Raw genomic sequence first — 21,465 nt, forward strand, 5'->3', positions numbered from 1 at the left:
AACAGTCTGCCTTTAAAACATGGTAAAATGACGCAAGTAGAAGGTTTATCACTACTACCCAACAGACAGTGATGTACAATGACATCTTATACAGGGTTTGTACAGGGGCTACAGGGAGTTGATGTTGGTAATTTGCTTTGTTCGATATTTTTTCTTTTAGCTTGCTTTATTTATTTATTTATTTATTTTTCACAAAAGGCTTACTGAATGTCAAAGTTCCAAATGACATAAAATGATCTTAAGTGAAAATTGATTTTGGTATAAAAATCCACAAATTACGTATGTGATAGATTTATCAATATAAATATAATAATAAGTGTCAGCCCTATAGTTCGTAAGCATTTTATTAACTTCTAAAATACTGTAATTTTCCATGATTTTTAGGTAAATATGAAGTATTTTTCATGTAATGTCTGCGTGTTAACATGTTAAAGAAGAAAAAAGAAAACTAAATGTCAATCTATTTTTATAATACAAAATAAATATTCATAGAAAATGCTCATACAACATAGTTACATAAAAAATGTGAACGGTCAGGGACAGAAAAGAAGCAAAGAGGTTGTTACATTTATCATTATTATTATCTTAATTCAAAATATTAAAATAATTATGACAAAAAAACACCTGAAAACTAACTAAATGGCATATATAGTTGCAAATCTTTCATTTAACCAAATTAAAAATAAAACATGACAGATAAAAACATTAAAAATCTATTTCAATTAAGTAAACTTTGGAAGCGGGTTAAAGTAATTTTCCCGAAAATGAATATTTTACACTATTTTAACGATTTCGATTTTAATTTCACTGAATTTTTTTATTCAGTAGGTTAACTGCATTATGCAGATTTTAATATGATTTACGACTAACTTTACATAAACAATATAATCAAATACTGAAGAATATTGTGAGCTAAGGAGCTCCACTAGATGGCGACACTCAACACTGCAGTGCTGTCAGCATTAACCCACACCTCAAAAATCATATTTGAAAATACAAGATTTGTCCTTATTTATTCAGTAAACCTTAATTCCAGCTTAAATTACAAATGACAATATAACAAACACCCAAACTTTGATTTCTGGCGAAGGAGAAAATTACCAAAAAGGTTATCTTTTATTTCTAACGTTAAAATAGGATTCAAATCGCTGCCATTTTGAGGCCCACTGCAACGTGACGTAGGAGTGTGATTTCCCTGTCCACCAAATTTATTGACATCCGCATATTAACATGTCTCTGTAGTAATCATATCAACAAGACAGGATGTGCACAAAGCAACTGGGATTAAAAGATCTGTTAGCCTCTCTGTGATCATCAATCATCATCAAATGTGATCAAGAATGTTTTACAAGTTTAAAACGTTTTTAAAACAGTGCATGTTTGTAATCATTTACAGCGATTTACATCAGCTTGACTTTATTGCCACAGCCGCAGGTCAGTACAATTATAAAAGAAGACGCTTCAATCCCCGTTTGTGGACATCAAATCAGATTTATTTTGTACATTAACATAACAGATGTCCATACAGCAGTGGATATCAATGTGTTTCCTGTCACATTTGCATGCAAAAAATATCAAAGTTAAATGCGCGCTGTGTGTGCATGTGCCTTTGTGAGTATGCATGAACTTTGTAACGACATTGTGTGTGACTCATCGTTCTCATTGACTCATTAACTTAACAACAAATACATTAAATAATCATTGGTAAAGTTCTTACTGTAGTATTTCTCAGAAACATTACGTGAGATCTGCTTCCTTCATATCTGTCACTGTGCTGTTTATCTGACGCAGCTGAGACTGAGATTGAGGTACACTCTGACAGGCACGTGGGAACGGTGGGCGGGGAGAACCAGCATTAAAGGCACAGGCAACAAAAACAGCTACACTATGTTTAGAGCAGAAAATCCCAATCTCCTGAAAGGTATAATAAATAATCTGATGGGTGTTTTGAGCTGAAACTTTACAGACACATTCTGAAGACACAAAAGACGTCTCTTAAATCTTGAAAAAGGGATAAAATATGTGCCCTTCAAAGTGAAACAAAAAAAATCCAGAGATTTCAAAACAAGTTAAACATATTCATAGTAAGAGACTTTTTGCTCTGTATATTTGCCAAAATCAGTTTAAAAATAATTAGCCAGTCCTAGAGTAGAACATGAATATGACGGCTAACGTTTTGTTGACCAGATACAAAGCTGGTTGCTTAGCTTTCTGGGAACATACAATGATTTTCCACAGTAACGTTAGGTCTTCAAATTAGACAAATTTAGCATCCGCAGTATCCTACCTCAGTAGTTAGAAACTTGTTTCTGGACACCCCACTTAAAATGTCCCCAATTTTATATGGTGAATGAAAGTGAAAAAAGGTTCCAGTTCAGCATGCATGCACAAAATGCATACTGTATTTGTAATTTAACCAAAATTATCAAATAGGACAAATTAAAAAAAATGTATACTGATTTCCACGACTTTTCCAAAACTTTGTAGATTCATTTTTTTCCCCAAAACTTGCAAGCCCTGAAAATTTGCATTTCAAAATGACATGACTTTTCCATGACTGTATACGAATGGTTATAGTCATTTATTTAACATAGAATATAAGTGTTACATCAAAAATAGGATTCGATGACTATAATGCTTTATTAATTTTCAAAACATGGTTTTAACATTGCGTTAAGAAGAAAAAAAAGATTGGCATTTTGCAAAAAATGATACAATTATGTAGTCTGACAAATATTTTGTGCAGTCTGACAAACAATTTATCTGTTTTATCATGTATAGGCCTTTATATATGTGTGTGTGTGAGTGTCTGTGTGTTAAAATAAGGGAAGAGCATGTACATTCTTTTTTCTTTAGTCAAACGTATGATTTCGTCTTTGTCCTCTCCTCTCATTAAGGTACATGTTGACGTAGGAAGTCAGAAGGTCATCCATTTTATAGCCCTTGTGAAGACAGGATAAAACACTATTATTTTGAAACTAGGAAGCAAATGCAAATTAAACAGCAGAAATTCTTCTTTTAAATTCTTTAATTGTTGTAATCTTTTTTTCAATCAAATAAATTACACTTCAACATAAAAATGATATATATCTACAGTTTAATAAATATTGCTGCTGTTGGACAACATAATGTACTATTGAGGTGAGAATGTAGTTGTTTAGATTAGCTATGCAGTTTATTTATAAGGATAGTGCCTATTTTAATATGTATAATTTCGGACAGACAGTGCGTCGGTGGCCATTGGCCTGTCATTGAACAGAGCAAAGACGGTTGACATTGTCCATCCACAAGATGGTGACAGAGCCCGCATAATAAGCCCTTATAGGAGAACAACAGCTGAATTTCTTATTACAGCTGATCAAATCATTCTAAAACTGGTAAGTGACATTCTAAGTCAATCTGTCTCTTTTGTACGTTGTAGTTCTGTATTTATACCATAGAAATTGTAGTGTAATGAGTGTGAGATGGGACTCAAATCAGGAATGTGTGTATTGTGTTGGCTACTCTTCGTATAACTTTTATTTAGTAATTTATTTATTCATTTTAGTGCTGGATTTTGGAGAAAGTAGCACCTATGTCACTTACCAAGGACGTTTCGCACAGGATTTTGTTGCCTTTGACAAGGTTTCCTACAGTCATATGGAAGTATGTGCTTCCACTGCACCAGTTTGCAATCTTGTTATATGGATGAATGGCCAGAGGATCCTTAAATAGAAGAATTCAATTAGTTCAACAAAATCAAACTTAGACAAATATTATAAAGTTATGATACATGAAACATATCTTAAACAATGCAATTTTACATTCAAGCTTAGAGGAAAACCTGAAGAAAAATCTAAGCAGGTAAAAATGTATGTTTTAATAAAATATGAATTGACGATACCTTTGTTTTGGGATTCATGATGGTGATGCCTTGCTTACTGATGGCCATCCTCACAATGTCCGGGAAATTGGGCTCTGATGTTTGCTGTAATTTCAAGCATAATCTTATAAACCATTTGTCAAGTAACAATACCTAAAATATATCAGTCGAGTTGTTTACTTTGACATCAAAGAAGGCACATCCAAACGTGGGCCATTTATAGACGATCTTCAGAAAGCCGATCATTGCTTCTTCCACAGTCATGCCTGTTTGCTTGTTGTACTCTGCAAAAATGCTCTGTTGAGGAATTTTTGAGTACAAAAACACTTTAGAAGAGTATAGTTACAAATACACTGCAATAATTCGTGAATTCCAGTGCTTAGAGAAGCGGTGTGAAAGAACTGACCCTCTTCCACTCATCAGCCGAAAGGGCTTTAAGCTGGTCATTTGGCACCAGATCCTTCAGCATCTTAGGAATCATGGGAAACTGAGTTTTGTCATTGTTCACTTTCACCCTGAAGAGGAGAGCGCCGAGCATCACCATTTCTTCTTTGGTACAACGATGATAACCTCTCAAGTACTTCGGCAACTCCTAGATGGGATGCAAAATGGGAAAAATGATGATAAACTATACCATTAAAAAGACTTTCTGATTTTATGTGTGTGATTTAATTCCTCATAAAAAGAAGAGAATATTACAATTTAAAAGGATGGGTCACCCAAAAATGTCATTTCGGTCATCATTTACTAATCGTTTACTTCTTTCTTGAAAAGTTCTGCTGAACACAAAAGAAGATATTTTGAAGGAAGCTGGAAACCTGTAACCATTGACTTCCATAGTATTTGTTTTTCCTACTATGGAAGTCAATGGTTACAGGATTTTCACAAAATATCTTCTTCTTGTAAGTAAAATAGTAATTAGTGAATAGTAATTGGAAAAGTGATAGTAAATAGTGAGTACATTTTTATTTTGAGGTGAACAATCCTTTAAAAACTACTTTTCCATGAATTAATTTTTACAAAATGTTATTTATTATTCTGTTAAGAAAAGTTGAATTTCCAGAATTATTCAGTGTCACGGTAGTTCAGAAATCAATGTGATATGCTGATGTGATGCTCAAGTCAAATTTTTCATTATTACAGCTGAGCAGCTTAATAATATTGTGGACCCCATTTGTATCAATGTTCTTTAATTAATAGAAAGGGGGAAAATTTATATTATATATATATATATATATATATATATATATATATATATAGTTAAAGTCAGAATTATTAGACCCCTGAATTATTAGCCCCCTGTTTATTTTTTTCCCCCAATTTCTGTTTAACAGAGATATTTTTTTTTCAACACATTTATAAACATAATGGTTTTAATAACTCATTTCTAATAACTGATTTATTTTATCTTTGCCATGATGACAATAAATAATATTTGACTAGATATTTTTCAAGACACTTCTATACAGCTTAAAGTGACATTTAAAGGCTTAACTAGGTTAATTAGGCTAACTAGGCAGGTTACGGTAATTAGGCAAGTTATTGTATTACGATGGTTTGTTCTGTAGACAGTCAAAAAAATAGGCTTAAAAGGGGCGAATAATTTTGACCTTAAAATGGTTCATAAAAAATTAAAAACTGATTTTATTCTAGCTGAAATAAAACAAATAAGAGTTTCTCCAGAAGAAAAAATATTATCAGACATTTTGTGAAAATTTCCTCAGTCTTATTTTGAGATGCACATATTTTTAGAAAGCTTACATGGGAATTTTATCATATATTTTCCATGCATGTGGCACAAATTGGTAGTACCTGTGGGTAATGGAAGATAAGATCAGCCTCCACATCTCTCCCAGGGATAATGTTGAACCATAGTTTCCTCATAAAGAAAACAGTGTAGGACACATTCACTGGAGCCCCTGCTGATTAAAACAGTATCAGCAATGCCAGCTGCTTTGAATTTGACTTTCTAACAGTGATGAATGATTCAAACCTGATCCTTTTAAATGAAAACAAACAGACTCACCTTGATTCACTCTCTTTGCTCTCTTGGACCAATCAGTAATCTGTCTGAGGCTGTCAAAGAAGTAGTCAGTTTCATTCAAACTCAGAACCTGACAGAGAGAAAATGGCAGATTAATGGCAGAACAATTATAATCAATTCATTCAGGGTTCTCACTCTATGCCAAATGTTAAAATTTCCTGACTTTCACTGAATTTCCACTGTCTATAATAAGTGGAAAAATAGGAAGTTTCCTAAATTTTGCTATTCTGTGATTGCTGAATTCAACACAAAGCCAAGCAAAATTTAGAGGAGCTTTCAATGTTATTAAGATTAGATTTCCTGCAGATTTTGGCCTTTCAGGACACATTATGTTCCATTTCTAAAGTGCTCATCCAATGTGCGACAATGTCTGAGTTGTCAGACACGACACGACACGGCGCTAAACTACTGTATATGTACATGTTCTCCTTAGGAGTGTGACCCACTGTATGCATCATGTAACATTTGCTGTTTCCATACACCTTATATTTTATGTACAATTTGGATTATCAAAAAACTCTTGATGTGAATGCCAAGAAGTGTATACATTTTGAAAATGCGCATGAAAAAACGTATATAACTTTTTATATATGTGTATATTTTTTTATTTATGTGGACAAAGTGCACATAATCTATGATAGAAACACCTTTATTAAATGAATCCCCGTACGCACATCAAAAAGATGCAATGGGTGCAATGGGATGGCATTTATGGACAAACCAGTGGACCAAGCACATTATAATATAATTCTAAAATTCATTAATTCTAGTTAAATTCTATTAAAGTCCATCAAAGTGGTTCAGTATTATAACCTCCTAGAACTGTCTTAAAAGGCTGAGCTCCCAAAGAGCAGTCATGCATCTACACAAGCCTCCACATGCTATTAAGCAATATTCCAGTTTTGCACAATTTGCATCTTTGTAAAAATGAGTTTAATTTTTATTAGTATAATAAAACATGGTTTTTCTAATAGTATTGTTGAAGTTATTTTAACCATTTAGTTTATCTTGATTATTTAGATTACTTTGTGTATCAAATAGGATGTAGTAGGCTTTCAATGGTTTAGAGGTAAATTGAGACCAATGATTCTTAAGATCAAAATAATACAAATATAAAATTAATTATAGACAAATATTACACATTTCCCCCACTTTGAATGTCTGGAATACCCCTTTTCCACAATATTCCAGAAATTTTTCATTAACAAAAGCATATGACACATCTTTACAGCCCTGGCTGTTAGATCTAAATCATAGTAGACTGGGAACAAACCTTATCAGGAGTTTTCATGAAGAGGCTGAAACCTTCAGCTGTGGACAACATGAGTTTATTAGCAATGGTCCGGACCAGGTCTCTGATCTTAGTATTGGTTGCCACCTCAAAAATCTGTCCAGAAAGGCAAGTAGTAATAAAAAACAAACACAAAAAACACCTGAATTTATATTCTGTGAATAAAATAAATGCGTTACAATGGCATCAAATCCAACTGCTATTATTCTCATCATTTTAAAACACAACCGAGTAGATAAACGCACAAGCGCTAGGTTGAAAAACAGCAATTAATAATATGGCCATTGGGCCACAAGGATTAAAAAAGAAATCCTGGTATATTACTGTAAAATTAGAAAAATGGCTTTACTGGCAAATACACATACAAATGCTCCTTCTTTTTTTACCGATATTCACACATTACAGGTAAAATATTGGTAAACTCTGTGGCACATTATTGACTCATTATAGGTACAATAAATACTGCAGTTAATACAGGCTCGATATAGTATGTAATAGAACTGCAGAGCTACAGTAGTGCTGAGTGGAAAAGAAAACAGAATCTTTGGGAGCTGCTTGAAACTAAAATGTGCAGGATGTTAGTTCCACAAGAGCAGGATTGGACACCCCTGTTGTAGTGCATGTACAGGTATAGGTAACACTGGGGAAAATCAGCAGCCCTTAATGTTTAGCAAAACTTCTGGAATAGTCTAAAGCAGACTTCTTACCTCATGCATGTTCTGCCCTCGTGCATGCTTATACCAGTAATCCTGCTCTTTTACCAGATTATTTGTTTTGCAAAACCCTTGTTCACACATGACATCTTAAGAGCAATTTAACAGTTAAGACTACGTAGGTGAAAGAAGCTTATGAGACAAAGACCTACAGTAGACCAGCTGACAGAATGCTCACTCTCCATTTTGGCTCAGTGCCAGTGACATTTGTGGACTTTTCACATCCACTTTATTTACCCTTTATTTTCACTTGACATCCATTTTATGATTTGATATATTTGTGATAACTTATAGCTTGCTGCAATACCTTTTAAATTAGATATTTTTGTTTTTAATAACAGTTTTACGAAACATTTATTATGATAAATGCAAAATTTAATGGTAAGGATAAACACAAACTAAGTGCAAAAGTTAGCACACCCTAGGGATGCAATGATTATAGATTTTGGTTGTACGGTAATAGTCTGATGTATAATTTTCCTCAGTTTAACGGGTAAAGTGTTAATTATTGCTGCTCAGTAACTAAATAATACAGTACAAAATAATAATAAAAACAAACAATAGACTGTTTCTCTTTGGACCTAAAAATAAGTGAAAAAAAGTTTTTGGCATAAGTAATAATTTTACAGTGAAAATAAATGACAGAACAATGAATGAATAAATAAACATAAGAGTAAATTAAAAAATAGTATTTGTCTAATGTAAATCTAAGCTACAAATTAGCTAAGTATTTCCCTTTTTAAAGAGAACAAATGTAGTCAAAGGCTGTTGAACCTCTGTCTGAAAGGCACTTTTGATCAACTATGTTATGAACTTGTTTGGTATTTTCATTTTCTCTTTGGAGTAGAAATGTGTATATTCCATACAAAGCATGAAGCTGATCGGTCAGTTCTTGGCACGTGACTCGTGGTGTGCTCGTGCCATTCTAGCTGCGCCTGGAAAGCGTGAGTGCTCCTGTCGCTGATGCACAGCATGCACATTGCTACCAATATGCACACGCAAGCCGTGTGCCTCCATTGGAAATAAGGAACATGCACGTACAAAAGATGGGATATGTGAATGGCCCTTTTAAAAGCCTCAGCCATAGTTAATCCAGAGTGCGTGCGTATTAGCCTCATGTACAAGCTTCGAACTTTAACCTCTTAGGCCCAAAGTGTTTTTTTACATGCATTTTTTATTTCTCTTTGCTATGTGGGCTTATTGGAACCTAATTAGAATAAAAACCTAAGTATCATCTTTTGATATGATGTACTTTTAGAGAAAAATGATGTCCATATATGAGGACTCGTGGTCCAAATTTACATAAAACACTTTTTCCTGAATTTTTTTAATACATATTTAATATAGAAGTTTTTTTTTAACTTGCTTTGACTATCAGAGAGTAAAAACATCCCCCCATTTTGGACAGTTAAAAATTGTGTTTGGGACATTTCATATGCTGCAAAACAGATTCAGGATGAGATTGTATGTCTGTAACAAAATATAAAACATTCAAAGTATTTTAAATAGCCACTTAAATAAATGTGCTTTCCATGCATGTGGACACTCAAGCCCTAGGAGGTTAAACTAAATGGCACAGTTGGCATAACTTCGTTTACTTGCAGTAGTTTTGTTTAGTGCAGAAATGCTGTGTTGAGAAGCCTTTACAATTAATTAACCATGACGAATTTAACCACAGTTAATAGTGAAAACGATTAACCATTGCATCTCTAGTCCACCTAAATATATATGTTAGAGGAAAATATTAAATTACATTTAAACAAAGAGGCGAACATAAAGAAAATCATAAAAATATATCAATTAGAATTCTTTTTCAAAATTAAAATGGTCCTAAGACATGACAAGAATGGATGTTATTCAAATGGTTTTAGAACAACTTTAATGAAAGGTGAGGATCTAATCCACAAGTTGACAAATACACACAGACACACACATTATTATTATTATTATTAGTAGTAGTAGTAGTAGTAGTAGTAGTAGTAGTAGTAGTAGTAGTAGTAGTAGTAGCATCATTTGTTCAATTATTGCTGTTTTTTAAACATTAGCTACTATTTTTGCCTCAATAAACTCTTATTTCACTAATTATTATAGTTAGTAAGGTTATAGTCAAATGTAGGTATTGGGTGCCATTAGGTAAGTACAATATGAACATGAAAAATATGTAAAACTAGTAAACAGCTAACAGGTTAATAATAGGTATGCTAATAAGCAACTACTTAATAGTTACAGTAGAACTGGCCCCTATACTAAAGGTTACAATTTTTATAATTTACAGTATGACCTTTTTGTATGCATTTCTTTTATTGTTAGATATTAGGGTGCAAGGCTGGATTTGATATTGTTTTAAGGCCACTGAAAATGCTGGTCAATTAGTGTACGAGTGTGGTTTTACCTCTTGGGAGTCATTTGGAAAGTAAATTTTGTGGAAGATCTGGGTGCTGTTCTGCTGAATGGCATCAACCTCAACCTGGTGAGGTGGAAGTTTTCTGGGATCCATTCTAGAACATAAAGAATGACACTCGTCAGAGTAAATTCAGTAAACATATGCTTGTTTTATTTTCCCACCAAATCAACAATGTACTTATCATCTGCGACCCAGCTTGTGGACTCAATTCAACAATATGGCTACAGTAGTGTTTCCCAAATGTTGAAGTCTTTGAACCGTTGCAGTGGCAGAAGAAGCTGCTGTAAATTCATTACTATCCCATCACTCAGCACTGATACTTTCCTGGCATTTGCTCCAGTCTGGCAAAGGCTAATGCGTGCTAATAAAAGGAGAGGTGTCGCTGTGCTAATAGGCTTGTCATTTTAAAAGACTAAATTATAATACCCGAACTAATCATTCTTAATTAAGTGATATTATCTACCAAAAGTGGCTTTCGTATAGCCAGAAATATTTCAATTGCTCGTTTTTAAACATGCTAACCTGCTAGCAAATGCTAATGTGGTGTTGATCAGGTCAGACTTTACAGGATATCAGTCCAGTAATGTAACACACATGCTGTTTGAGATGAACTCCAATAAGATTATAGCTCTCAGGTAAGCCAGCCAAAGTTCAATAGTATAAACAATATAAGCTATAGCTCATAAGCATTTAAAAGCGATTAAACGTTAGCTTTTAGATTCTAGATGCTACAACTGAACATGGGAATGTATAATCAGTTAATTTCAACTATAAAATCTATTCATTTATTGTATTTTTCCTTATTTTGTTGACTTGATGTTGCGTTTTCACTGTCCCATGGCAACAATTAATGTAATTAGAATTGCCATCATTTCAAAAGCAGTAAACAGTTAAACATTTATTTTATAAACTTCTTGTAAAAACTACTGTTATTGTTATGTTTTACTTTTTTGAGCCAAATCTCAAAACTGTCCTATGGTGTGACCGTCTCAAGCATAGTTCAATAAATTAAGATGAAAATCGTAAAGTCATTAATAAATACCCCAGACCTAATTTTACAAGTGGCTTTTTTAGTAAATGACAATCATTTTTTTTAAATAAATATAATTCTAAAAGTATAGGAACTTGATACATTTTGTCAATGAAAACTGTTATGTCCCTTTATGTATTAATTCTTTTTAGCTTTGGGAAGTGTTCTGTATATTATTTTTCTCTGCAGGAAGCAGCTAATTGCTCTTTGGCTTGGTCCTGCCCTGCTCCAAATGATGCCACACCCGGCCTGCTCAGCTGACTTCTGGCTGCCTATCAATTCTTTTTTTTTTTTTGTCACTTCCTGTTTAGCTGTTTTGATCTCACTTGTGGTTGGTAGAGATGTCTTGACGTTCATAGAAAGAAATTGTGTTAGTGAGACTCATTGAATTAGAGTTTGTGTATTTATCTGAGGAAAATCTATCACAGCATTTAGTGCATTAGCTCTCGCTCTGTTACATTGAAAATCTGACCTCTGCCTGTTAACTGACTACTCTGCTGTTTTGGATTTATTCGCCGAATGTAAATATAGGGAGCTTGCCTGCATTTCCTTTTGTACCCTATTTTTATTGGTTGTTTTTGTGGACAAGAGAGTTAGGTAATAAAGTGAATTTTATTTTGCTGGAAATAGGGAAGTTAGAGGAAATTTTAACTTAGATTGTTTTGGCCTGGTCAGCTCCTGAAGTTGAGAAAGACAAATTTTGTTCATGAGAAAATCTTTGTGTAAATAAAATCTTAAGCAGCGTTATGTGTGCAGTCTTCCCTATTATGTTACCTCCTTACCCCTAGATGGGGCATGACAAAAACCATGTCATCTGGTGTGACACTATATGCTAATTCTAAATCAGCAAATCGACAGAAAACTTCAATTAGTTTTAAGACCCCATTCAAGATCGTATGATCAAAGCTTATTTTTTCCAGAATTTGTCAAATTTTCCACCTTTTTGGAATCACTATAAAATTGTAAAATTTTGTAGTATTTTGGTCTGACACCTATTTATTATTTATAAGTCATGGAGAGGGGCGACGCAGTTGCGCAGTAGGTAGTACTGTCGCCTCACATCAAGAAGGTCAGTAGGCGTTTCTGTGTGAAGTTTGCATGTTCTCCCTGCGTTCACGTGGGTAAGGTGAATTGGGTAGGCTAAATTGTCTGTAGTGTATGCATGTGAATGAGTGTGTGTGGATGTTTCCCAGAGATGGGTTGCGGCTGAAAGGGCATCCGCTGTGTAAAACGTGCTGGATAAGTTGGCGGTTCATTCCGCTGTAGCAACCCTGGATTAATAAAGGGACTAAGCCAAAAAGAAAATTAATGAATGAATGAAGTCATGGAGAAAAAAAAATATATTCATAATTTCATATTAAATAAATAGCACTATATGAAGATTAGTGTCCAACAATGAAGATAAATCAGGCTGTTTTATATTACTTTTTCTTAATTTCTGCTATTTCACAGCAGAGGATGTATTTGAGGTTCAGTTCAGTAAAACAAATACAGTGAAAGACTGATAAAGTTAGTGACCCCTTATATTTTCTCATATATCAGACTATTATTCAAACTACATAAACATATATCAAATTGGTGTTTAACAAATAAAGCATTTTTATTGCCTATTTATCAACTACCCATATATAATGCAGTGTGATCTCATGTGTGATCCTAAAAGTTTGTGTTGAAGTAAACTGTGGTTAAACTGTGTAAAATGATGGTCATACCTGCGAGCCCCCTGCAGTCTCTGAAGGCAGTCAGTGGCCAATGGCTCTCGTTTGCGTGTCTCAATGAAACGCTGAGCGTGTTTCATTAGAGAGTTACTGGGAGGGAAAAGACCACAGCAGAGCCAAAGCAGCTGCCAGCCTTGCTCTATACTGTACCTGATTGAGAAAGTACACACAGAAGAGTCAAATTATCATACTAATATCAAGTGATAAGATATGCTAAGCTGCACTACACAGCTGTGAATGCAGTCAGAGCTCAGGGCCAAAAGTATGTATTGACCTTATTCTTGAAGTATGAGTGGGCGCAGCCATTGGAATCTATTTGGCTCAAGACGTCCGGTTTCATTCACTTCTATTTATTTTTCAGATGTTAAAAATGTCTCGTTCTGCTGCTTGATGTTGCAAACGGATATTTTTTTATTATATAATTACACTTTTTATGTCTAGTCATGAACACACTTGTTTGTAGAGCAAGTAGTTTGACCGTTTTTCTGCTATTTATTATTCCTAGTCATTTTTTCCAAAGACAACTGAATCGGAATTTCTAAAACAATGACAAAAAAAAAAACAAGCACACTTCCACATTGGAGAATAAGGTCAATAGGTTACTCTAAATTGTTAAATGTAAATAAGTTAAATGTCATCCTTATGCCAGAAAAAAATATTTAACATCAAACAGAGTTTAACTAAAAAAATAAATAAAATCTCATACTGACTATTTCTGGCTACCTGAAACTTTATCATGTCTTATTTCTGAAATGTGCATTAGCTTATGTCATTTCACAGTGACAACAAATTGGCATCTAAAATTGTGCAAATTATCATAGTAAGAGGAAACTTCTTGGAATTTTAGCCATTTGGTGGTGTTGTAAAGCTTTTAGACAAAAAGCAGCCACCTATATTGAATATAATGATTAGGGAAGCATTAGCAGGAAATATGGTTAGATGTGGGGGGAAAAACAAGTAAAGTGCATTGCTATTAAATACTAATAATGCTTCAAATTCAATTCAAAATAATGAATAGTATTATTATTAATTTAACTTACGCATAAAGAAGCTAAAGGTTGCACATGTTTTTTACTGTTATAAAGGGCAAGTTAACTTTGCTGCAACTATAATCCCAAAAGGAAAGCTGCACAGAATTATTGTGAAACTGTGTCTGTCACCACTTTGTACCAAGTTCATAAGTAATAATGATTTCAACAGATGTACCATTTTAATTTGCATTTTGCATTTACACAACCATTCAAAAATTGGGGGGTCAGTAAGTTTATTTATTTGTATTTTTGTAGTTATATTGAACCTTCCAATTATCAATAAGCCCTGAAAAAATATAAATCACAGCTTTCACAAAAACATTGCCTTTGAAACAACTTTGAAAAAACAAATAACGTTTCATAATCATAGAATCAGCACATTAAACTGATTTAAAGTAGAGCAGACTTATCTTTGTCATTACATTAATTTTAAAGCTATTTAAAACTGTAATAATATTTATATATATATATATGTAATCAAAATGTTTTACTGCATTTTTTTATTAGATAACCGCACCCTTGTCAGAAAAATATAAGTGACTACACCCAAAAACACTTTTAAAAGGAACACAAACATGCAAACCTTGAATGGTAGCGTATGACATTAAATAGACAAAGCAAGTAATAAGCAAGTAATATGCTGTTTACCGGTTGTTATTGCTGGTCATTTGCTTCATGATCTGGCAGTAGATCTCATCTCGGAGCTCCTCATTTTGTGTAGGTGGGCCAAAGATCTGGTCTGTGAGCTCCAGAGGGCTCTGAACCTGTCTGGTGGGATAATCCCCCATATACTTCAAAATAGGTGCACACCAACTTAGTCAAGGAATCTGCACTGCCTGGGGTTGTATCCAATAACCATTTGGATATGTATTTGATAAAATAAGGGATTAATCTTCTATTATAACAATAAAGGATTATTAATAATATGATAACAATAAGTATTATATGTCTCTCTGGAATACTCTATTCTTATTGGTCAGATGCAACATTCCAAGGTATGTTATTTCCATATAACAACCGCTAAACAACACAAGATCATCCGGGAACTTTGAATCACCTTGACCATCAGTGAAGAGGCCTATGTTCACATTCATATTCTTATATCCACATTCATATGTCTCTGCTTGTCTGTCACACCACTATTTTAGGCTGCTTGGCGCTGTCTTGTGAAAGAATAATATGTAGGTTAGACAATGCTCCAATCAACTGGTTTAGTTTCTGTCAGATTAATGTTTTTGACCATTTGGTGCTATTTTGTGCGTGAATAATGTGCAGGTTAGTGTATGCTCCATCAGCTATATTCAGCTGTTTTTGTTTCTCTCAGCTTTGCATTTAATTTAAAGAAATAACTAAGTATTACAGCTCAAAACAATATTTTGTGTCTAATTTTTATGTTTTGTGGCAATAAGCTGTGTAATAAGTAGGCTCACATGGAATTTGTGCGTGCAGAAATCCGCAGATTTCCGCAAATATTTAGCCCATCATTGAGTCTATGTATTCATTTGTGTAAATGTATGTACATTTAAATTTATTCAGTTTTTAAATGAATTTTACTGATATTATTGTGATATATTAATAGTCATATTAAAATGTTCATATGATTTGTTTAAAATAACATACATCCAGGATGGTTGTTTTTAAAGAATAAAGCCCTTCAGTCTTGTACAACAGCTCATAAGCCTGTCAGGTTATCTGCAATAACAACCTCCTGGATTTACTTTATCCCTAACTTAATAGTAACATACTGTGAATGTTATAAGTAGCAAAGGATATCAGTGAAAACCTGGCAAGCTTGTGGGCTTAAATCTGGATTTCCCACCAGTCTCTTGAGCAGGGGTTGTCTGATGGGCTCTCTGGAGTTCGCCCAAAGTCTTTCAGGTGTTGCATTCTTTGATATCACCTGCCGGTTCACATCTTTGATGGGTGGCCTGTGACAATGACAAAAACAAGGTCATTGATGTTATTTATTTCTAAAACACTAGTAAAAAATGATTAATGTAGTTGGTTGTTCAACTACCTGAAATATTCAACGGAGAACTCTTTTAGAGTTGAAGGAGCCACTCTTTCAGTAAGGGTTCCTTTTGAAGTGTTGTCTATGATGGTCTTTCTCTGATCTGGGGACAAGCTGATCAGGCTCTAAAAACAGAACAAAATATATGCATAATGCAGTGAGCTTAAATATTAGTTAAAACCAACACATATTCTAATAATCAGACAAATATACAGACGTTCACAGATCTAAAAGAATGTCAAAGTCTGTTCAAGACCAAAACAATCATAAACGTTAGAGAAATCCTAAAATCTCAAAGGCTGTGTACATATAGCAGCTAAATTTAGCTGTCAGTTCACCTTTTAGTACTTAAAGGGTTAGTTCAACCAAAAAAGAAAATTTACTCACTATTAACTTACCCTCCAGTGTGTAAAAACCTTTTTGGGTTTCTTTCTTCTGTTAAACAGAAAAGAAGATATTTTTAAGAATGCTATAAACCTGTAACCATTTACTTCCATAACAGGACAAAACAGATACTACGGAAGTCAATAGTTATAGGTTTCCAGCTTTCTTCATAATATCTCCTTTTGTGTTCAACAGAAGAAAGCAATAATAAAGGTTTGTAACAAGTGAAGAGAGACTAAATTAACTGCACTTTTTTGGAGAACGATATTCTATACAAATAAACTTCAGTAATTTACAGAAGCAGGGCAGACAACAACAAAAAAAGTGTTGGAGGACACAAAAAGATCTTGTTTAGAGTCAATGGTTGACTTGACATTATTTGTGGATGTTATAATAAACAAAAAAGGTTTATTAGGAGGTCTCAAATCTCCGACAACAATGTTGTGGTTTGCGCTATTTGCAGCAAATTTCTGTATTTGAATTTGCTGTGAGAATTTGTGTCTGTGTGTGTTGTCAAACTGATGAAGATATTTTGTCAGATTGTTAGTGTTTTTCTATTTGCATGTTTGAGCTCTCTTGGCAACCATACAATAATAACTAATAGTAGAACACTATTTGTATAGAGTCTTTACAAAAGAGTAGATATGGCAAAGAAGGGAAAAAAAGACATCAAATTCTTACCAGAACTTCATTGGTCGGCTTTGTAAGAGTTGGAAGAATCAAAACAGCATCTGCAGGTATTGCACCGATTTCCCCTGTCCGCTCATTCTTTCCTTTCAACCAGCCACGGGCCGCAGAAAACTCTTCATCCTTGATGAGGTAGATGAGCTCGGCCTTCTTAAAGCTCAGAATTGTTCGATCATCTAGGAAACAAAAAAATAACAAATTGAAATTTTTAATTAGACAACAACAAAGTCAAATGATAGATGGTGATAAAAACACAAACATTATTTGTTAAAATGTATTTGGCTTATTAGACTTCTAACCTTGTCTGTTGACCTCCTGTAGGGCCACCGCATACTGTGAACGTTGAATGAGGCCTGCTAGAAACATGGCTACCAGATCAGAGATTTCTACAGCCATGATTGCGTTCAGTGTGAAGTCTCCTTTCAGAGTCAGCAAACAAACACACTTCCTTTCTCTGGAGGAATCAAGAGAGGTAGAATAAATATTTTTGGAAGCTAACACTTTCATTTACATCATTTATAAAGGATTAAAAGCCATGAAACATTAAGTGTTGTCCAGCAGACCTAATAGTGTTGACGCCGGTGAGCTCTGGGTAGGACAGAACTAGAAGATTCTTTTCTCGTTCATCAAGGAAAGTTATTCCAGTTGAATTTATGGCAAGGATGAACTTGCTCTTTGGTAGAGGAGGACCTGAGTATTGAAATGACACAAATGTATAGTCATTTATCAAAGTGTATAAAAGATTTTGCTTCATTTTATTATGTCTCAGTTTTGGAATTGATCTAATTTGCAATATGCAATGCATTTCGTCAACATCTGTAGGATATATGTAATATTTCTGATGTAAAGAATGCATTATGCCATTTTTTTTTTTAGCTTTTTCAATTATTTTTGTTTTCTACATAAAAAAACTGCACAACAATTAATCCATATACTCTATAATGCATAATTATTAAAAAAAAAAATATTTTGGTCAACTAAAGAAATTTCCTGTATACAGTGGTGTAAAGTAACTAATTACAAATACTCAAACTACTGTAATTAAGTAGTTTTTTCTCAGCGATTTTAATTTACTAAGTCATTTTAAAAATGTGTACTTTTACTTTCCTTTGCGTACATTTTTAGTGCTGTATCTGTATTTTTACTCCACTACTTTCCTTCAACCTGCAGTCACTATTTTATTTTTACTTGTCTAAGGGGATTAGAAAAATCAGACCTGCGATTCCTGTCCAATCAAATCGCACATACAGTAGAAGGTAAATCACATCATAATGAACTACCTCAAGACACCAGAGATTTATAATTGCAGCAAACTGTTTGGAAGCATTAAAAGTGTTCAAGAAGATGTCCAAAATCTTTTCACACATTGACCCAGAGACTGTTTAGATGCATGTCACTGATTAGAAGAAGACAGATGTTTACTGTATGATTACTGAAATGGCCTTAAACGCCCAGCAGGCACAAGACGTCAACATGAGGTTAGATTGACGTTGTACCCTAACATCATGGGGACATTACATTTTGTTTGGAAATCGGGTTGACATTAGAACTCAACGTCAGGGCTGACGTCAATGTCCAACGTCCAACCTAAAACCAACCAAATATCAACGACTAATGATGTAACAGTTTGACGTTGTGTGGACGTTACCACTATGACATCTATCAGACGTTGCATTTTGGTTGCCCTTCCTGATGAATAAATGTTAGTATTTGACGTCAATATGATGCTGGTTTAAGATGTTGGCTCGACATTGGATTTTGGTCACTTTCTAACAACCTAAAATCGACTAAATTTCAACGCCATTTGACGTCGTTATTGGACATCAAAAAAACATTGTGCTTAGATGCTGGCTAGACGTTGAATTTTGGTCACCTGACATCACGACCTAAATCTAACCAAATATTATCATCATATGACGTTGTGTGCCTGCTGGGCAATAACCAGATGCACTTCACAATGTTTCATTTACACACACATGTAAAAATTACACGTAAAAGCAAACACATTCAACAGCGTAATACTCACTACCTATATATTCTTTCTATTGTCATATCTTTCTCAGGAAAGACAAAATTATGCAATGCTAGATTTTACCCATATCATGCAGCCCTATTCAAAAGAATTAATCCTACAGACCCCAAATCTTTGAAAACTAGTGTATGTGGTCACATCTTAATATGCAGTGCTTACCAGATAACTTGGCAACCTCAAAAAACTTGGAAAAGAACATGGGCCACTTCTGACGAGCAAAGTCAACCACCTCAGCTTTTACTTTATCAGACTTGGTTCTAGAGTTTATGAACGGGCCCTGAATAAGGGGACAGTGACAAAAGGTTGAGACAAATTGTGACATTAGAATACTATTTATTTGTTTTGACATATTATGTAAAAGAATCATCTCTACCTGTGCATGTGCTGTGTTGACCATCTGGGTCCACTTGTCTTCTGACTTAGCCTCCAGTAGTTTGGAGTTAATGCATTCCCTAACTACAGTCTTAGTGTTCTCCATACTGATGTCTGATCCATGCTGGACATAGAAGTGCTTTGCTGCAAGTCCAACATAGTCTTCTTCCTGATAGAAACGCATGCAAAATGTCATAGAATGAATGATGGTCAACATCGGGAGTCACATCACATGATTAGCAAAAACTGTACCCCAATAGCCCCTTTTTTATCAGAGAGCAACAGTCAAAAGTTGAAAAGATACTTCATATTCAGTGATATTGACACACTGACAAATTATATGAAAAAAAAAACTTCAAAGTCATTGATGCAATTTTCATCACCAATACTGTTGAACTAACTTATCTACATTGCTAGTAGACATGAGACGATAACCAGTTTCAAAGTTTACCGAAGTTTGGAAAAGTTAAGGTTTTAAAACAGGTAAAACCCATCTGTTACACTGTTCCTACGGTATATGTACTTTTTTAGGACAACAGTGTGTCCAGCAGCAAAATACCATTCACATCAAAAGCTACTGGTCAATCCACGATTCAGAAAACTTTTGAAAAACAAATCACTGATGCACCAACAACCAAGCATGCTATGGACCTGAACAGTGCAGGGGCTTACTTTATCTCCAAAGAAAAGAAAGATATCCAAAGATGCCCTTTCAAGTTGTAATAAAATATGTGTTTTTTAAACTAATAAAGATAGCATTAATCAATAGTTTATTCCTATGATTATGATTTAATTAGCCTGACATGTTTACTGTTACAAAATATTTTAAATGTTTTTTAAAATAAAATATATTATGTTATATAAGGAAAAACGTTTTTTTTTTTTAACCCAGACATTTAAAAAGAACATATTTTAGAGCAGTAATCACAATACCGTGAAACCGTGGTACTTTTATCCAAGTTTATCACAGAGTGCATCCGAAAAGTATTCATATCACTTCACTTTTTTATGTTTGTTTATGTTAGGGCCTTATTCCAAAATTTTAAATAATTAAAATTCCAAAATTCCAAAATATTAAATTAATTAATTTCCTCAAAATTCTACACACACTATCCAATAATGACAATGTCAAAAAAAAAAATTAAATTGTTGCAAATTTATTAAAAATAAAAACCCTGAAAAATCACACGTACATACTGTAAGTCTTCACAGCCTTTGCTCAATACTTTGTTGATGCACCTTTGGCAGCAATTACAGCCTCAAGTCTTTTCGAATATGATGCCATAAGCTTGGCACACCTGCCTTTGAGAATTTGGCCCATTCCTCTTTGCAGTACCTCTCAAGCTCTATCAGGTTGGATGGGAAGCGACGGTGTACAGCCATTTTCAGATCTCTCCAGAGATGTTCAATAGGATTTAGGTCTGGGCTCTAACTGGGCCATTCAAGGACATTCACTGAGTTGTTGTGATGCCACTGCATTGATAATTTGGCGGTGTGCTTTGGGTCATTGTCCTGCTGGAAGGTGAACCGTCGCCCCAGTCTGAGGTAAAGAGCACTCTGAAGAAAGTTTTCTTTCAGGATGTCTCTGTACATTGCTGCATTCATCTTTCCCTCTATCCTGACTAGTCTTCCAGTTCCTGCTGCTGAAAAACATCCCCACAGCATGATGCCGTCACCACCATCCTTCACTGTAGGGATGGTATTAGCCTGGTGATGAGCGGTGCCTGGTTTCGTCCAAACTTAACGCATTCACTCCAAAGAGTTCAATTTTAGTCTCATCAGACCAGAGAATTTTGTGTCTTATGGTCTGAGAGTCCTTCAGATGCCTTTTTGGAAATTCCAGGTGGGAAGTGGCTTCTGTCTGGCCACTCTACCACATAAACCTG

The 21,465-nt window shown here is 34.2% G+C and overlaps 1 protein-coding gene across 2 annotated transcripts in view; it reads right to left on the minus strand.

The window, feature by feature from the left end:
- Positions 1 to 1,471: 1,471 nt before the first annotated feature.
- LOC130230752 (unconventional myosin-VIIa) overlaps positions 1,472 to 21,465 on the minus strand; it is a 60,527-nt gene continuing 40,533 nt past the window's right edge. The window contains exons 31-48 of one of the 2 annotated variants that reach the window (XM_056459930.1): positions 19,581 to 19,748; positions 19,367 to 19,484; positions 17,739 to 17,865; positions 17,475 to 17,629; positions 17,170 to 17,351; positions 16,111 to 16,229; positions 15,867 to 16,021; positions 14,742 to 14,895; positions 13,057 to 13,212; positions 10,303 to 10,408; positions 7,180 to 7,293; positions 5,889 to 5,976; positions 5,675 to 5,781; positions 4,269 to 4,454; positions 4,043 to 4,159; positions 3,884 to 3,967; positions 3,586 to 3,705; positions 1,472 to 2,942 (exon numbers count right to left, since the gene is read on the minus strand). In XM_056459930.1, the coding sequence (XP_056315905.1) occupies positions 2,853 to 2,942; positions 3,586 to 3,705; positions 3,884 to 3,967; positions 4,043 to 4,159; positions 4,269 to 4,454; positions 5,675 to 5,781; positions 5,889 to 5,976; positions 7,180 to 7,293; positions 10,303 to 10,408; positions 13,057 to 13,212; positions 14,742 to 14,895; positions 15,867 to 16,021; positions 16,111 to 16,229; positions 17,170 to 17,351; positions 17,475 to 17,629; positions 17,739 to 17,865; positions 19,367 to 19,484; positions 19,581 to 19,748 (2,346 nt within the window). In that variant the 3' untranslated portion in view covers positions 1,472 to 2,852. Of the gene's footprint in view, positions 2,943 to 3,585; positions 3,706 to 3,883; positions 3,968 to 4,042; positions 4,160 to 4,268; positions 4,455 to 5,674; positions 5,785 to 5,888; positions 5,977 to 7,179; positions 7,294 to 10,302; positions 10,409 to 13,056; positions 13,213 to 14,741; positions 14,896 to 15,866; positions 16,022 to 16,110; positions 16,230 to 17,169; positions 17,352 to 17,474; positions 17,630 to 17,738; positions 17,866 to 19,366; positions 19,485 to 19,580; positions 19,749 to 21,465 lie in introns of both variants that reach the window. The other variant, XM_056459929.1, reaches the window with a different exon arrangement.

The sequence above is a fragment of the Danio aesculapii genome, chromosome 6, assembly GCF_903798145.1.
Source record: "Danio aesculapii chromosome 6, fDanAes4.1, whole genome shotgun sequence".
NCBI lineage: Eukaryota > Metazoa > Chordata > Actinopteri > Cypriniformes > Danionidae > Danio > Danio aesculapii.